General features: G+C 44.2%; 1 protein-coding gene across 1 annotated transcript; it reads left to right on the top strand.

The window, feature by feature from the left end:
• Positions 1-1,598: 1,598 nt before the first annotated feature.
• Positions 1,599-2,558, top strand: LOC101689373 (olfactory receptor 13C7). The gene has a single exon (XM_004747578.2). The coding sequence runs from the start codon at positions 1,599-1,601 to the stop codon at positions 2,556-2,558; it is 960 nt and encodes a 319-aa protein (XP_004747635.2).

Below are 2,558 nucleotides of genomic sequence, written 5' to 3'. Positions count from 1 at the left end.
AGATAGAATTCTTGTAAATAATTCATATCTCTCTGGATCCTCTTCTCAAGAATATTAAGCATTTTGAAGTTTGTAGAAATTCAAGCAGGACATAGAAAAACTTCCCTTGATGTCCTTCAGTGGATTAAGAATGGAAAGTTCCAGCAAGAATGAATGAAAGAGAAAAAGAAGACTTCTCAGAGTGTTTTCAGCATGATTAGATCCTGGGGATTTTGTCCCAGAAGTATAAAAAGTTTTCTTACTTTGTATGATTGCATTTCCAAACTTTTAATCACATCAGGGAGCACAACAGTCCCAATTACTGCACTGATTTCAAGTTGCCTTCTGGTTGTTCCTTTGGAGATTTTGCCTACAATACACTATCAAGACAGGTGGGAAGAACTGTTTTTCACCCCTTCTTTAAATCAGAGGTGGGCATCTCAGCCTGGGCCTTTCAAACTATTGTTGTTATTTCTGGCCCATGCACTATTCCCAAACTGTAGGGACACTTTCCCAGGAGGTTCCTTTTTTTTTTAATATAAGATTTTATTTATTTATTTGACAGAGAGAGACACAGCAAGAGAGGGTATACAAGCAGGAGGGAATATAGTGAGCTCTTTGTTTTTAGTAGGATAGGGAGAAACAGGTTATAATCCCAATATTGCATGGAAGAAAGGAAGACAGAAGTCTACACAGCAGTTTAGAAGGTTAAAAAGACCTGAGTGGGGTGCCCAATGTTACTCTAGAGACCCCCTCACACCAAACACACACTACCTCCCTTTCCACCTCTGCATGCCCAGTCTCTTTTTGTCCTTGAAAGCCCAGCTGGATTCCATATCATCAAACGAGCCTTCCATAACTCTAGTCCCATCAATACCCTGGATGCCCTTTCAGATATTTTAGCCTCTCTTGAATCCTTCTGCTTCCCTTTCCTGCTGAGTTGTGAGTATACTTAAGTCTGGTCTATGGGGCACCCCTGTCTCTCATAGGGACTGTCATCCCCACATACTAGGTGATCAACAAATATTTTAGTGGAAAGATGGTCAGACACTATTGGATGAATGGATGGGTGGATAGATGGATGGATGGAAATACAGATGGATGGAAAGCCCTGGAGCAGGTGAGACCCATGAGAAAGGAAATCTTGGGAACAACAGGAGTATGTTTTCTCTTAGATTAAGAGATCTAAGAGATCTCTGGAGAGAAGAGAGAAAATATGCAGTCACAACTAATCATTTCACTAGTAACTGGCACGAAGTTGGAGAACATGAAGGAAACGTAAAGTCACTTTTCTGATTGAAGTTGAATGAGATGAATTGCCATATGGACATAGAACCGTAAAAATGAATCTGTTATATGTCTTATCCCTGATCAAATTTATTAATTATCAGAATCATCATTTTAAATATTACAAATTTGAAGTCCTATGGCTCCAAAGTAATTTCTGATTTTATTGCTTCTTTTTCTTGGAAGAAATAGAAACTGTGGACTTTCAAGACTATTTCCTAATCACTCAGCCTAACCAGAACTCCAGACCAGATGCCCTAGACCTAAGCAAGGCAAAGAATATTGAGTTTGGATCTCTGAGTGGTTTCCTCTGTTGAAAGAGGAGACATGTCATGGAAAATGCCAACCAGACCGTCTCTGTGACTGAATTTATTCTCCTGGGCCTCTCAGCCCACCCAAAGCTGGAGAAAACGTTCTTTGTGCTCATTCTCCTGATGTACCTGGTGATCTTACTGGGCAATGGGGTCCTCATCCTGGTGACTGCCCTTGACTCCCGCCTGCACACACCCATGTACTTCTTCCTGGGGAACCTCTCCTTTCTGGACATCTGCTACACAACCTCCTCAGTCCCCCTCATTCTCGACAGCTTCCTGACCCCCAGGAAAACCGTCTCCTTCTCAGCCTGTGTCATGCAGATGTTTCTCTCCTTTGCCATGGGAGCCACAGAGTGTGTGCTTCTGGGCATGATGGCATTTGATCGCTATGTGGCCATCTGTAACCCCCTTAGGTATCCCGTGGTCATGAGCAAGGCTGCCTATGTGCCCATGGCAGCTGGCTCCTGGGCAGCTGGAAGTGCTGCCTCTATGGTTCAAACATCCCTTGCAATGAGGCTTCCCTTCTGTGGGAACAACATCATCAACCATTTTACCTGCGAGATCCTGGCTGTCCTTAAGTTGGCCTGTGCTGACATCTCCATCAATGTGATTAGTATGGGAGTGACAAATGTGATTTTTCTAGGGGTCCCAGTTCTGTTCATCTTTGTCTCTTATATCTTCATCCTCGCCACCATCCTGAGGATCCCCTCAGCTGAGGGGAGGAAAAAGGCCTTCTCCACCTGCTCTGCCCATTTTGCAGTGGTGGTCGTCTTCTATGGGACCATCCTCTTCATGTATGGGAAGCCCAAATCCAAGGACCCCTTGGGGGCAGACAAGCAGGATGTTTCAGACAAGCTCACCTCCCTCTTCTATGGGGTGGTAACCCCCATGCTCAACCCCATCATCTACAGCCTGAGGAACAAGGATGTAAAGGCTGCTGTGAGGGACCTGGTGAGTCAGAAATGCTTTACCCAGTGA

Source organism: Mustela putorius, unplaced genomic scaffold, assembly GCF_011764305.1.
Source record: "Mustela putorius furo isolate JIRA1106 unplaced genomic scaffold, ASM1176430v1.1 tig00000580_pilon_pilon_pilon, whole genome shotgun sequence".
NCBI classification, from domain to species: Eukaryota; Metazoa; Chordata; class Mammalia; order Carnivora; family Mustelidae; genus Mustela; species Mustela putorius.
Note: the sequence above shows the minus strand (reverse complement) of the source record. Positions and strands in the feature narration are given on the sequence as shown.

Bases quoted from the DNA above. Each gene is read 5' to 3' on its own strand.
- LOC101689373 (XM_004747578.2), top strand. From the start codon at position 1,599: ATGGAAAATGCCAACCAGACCGTCTCTGTGACTGAATTTATTCTCCTG.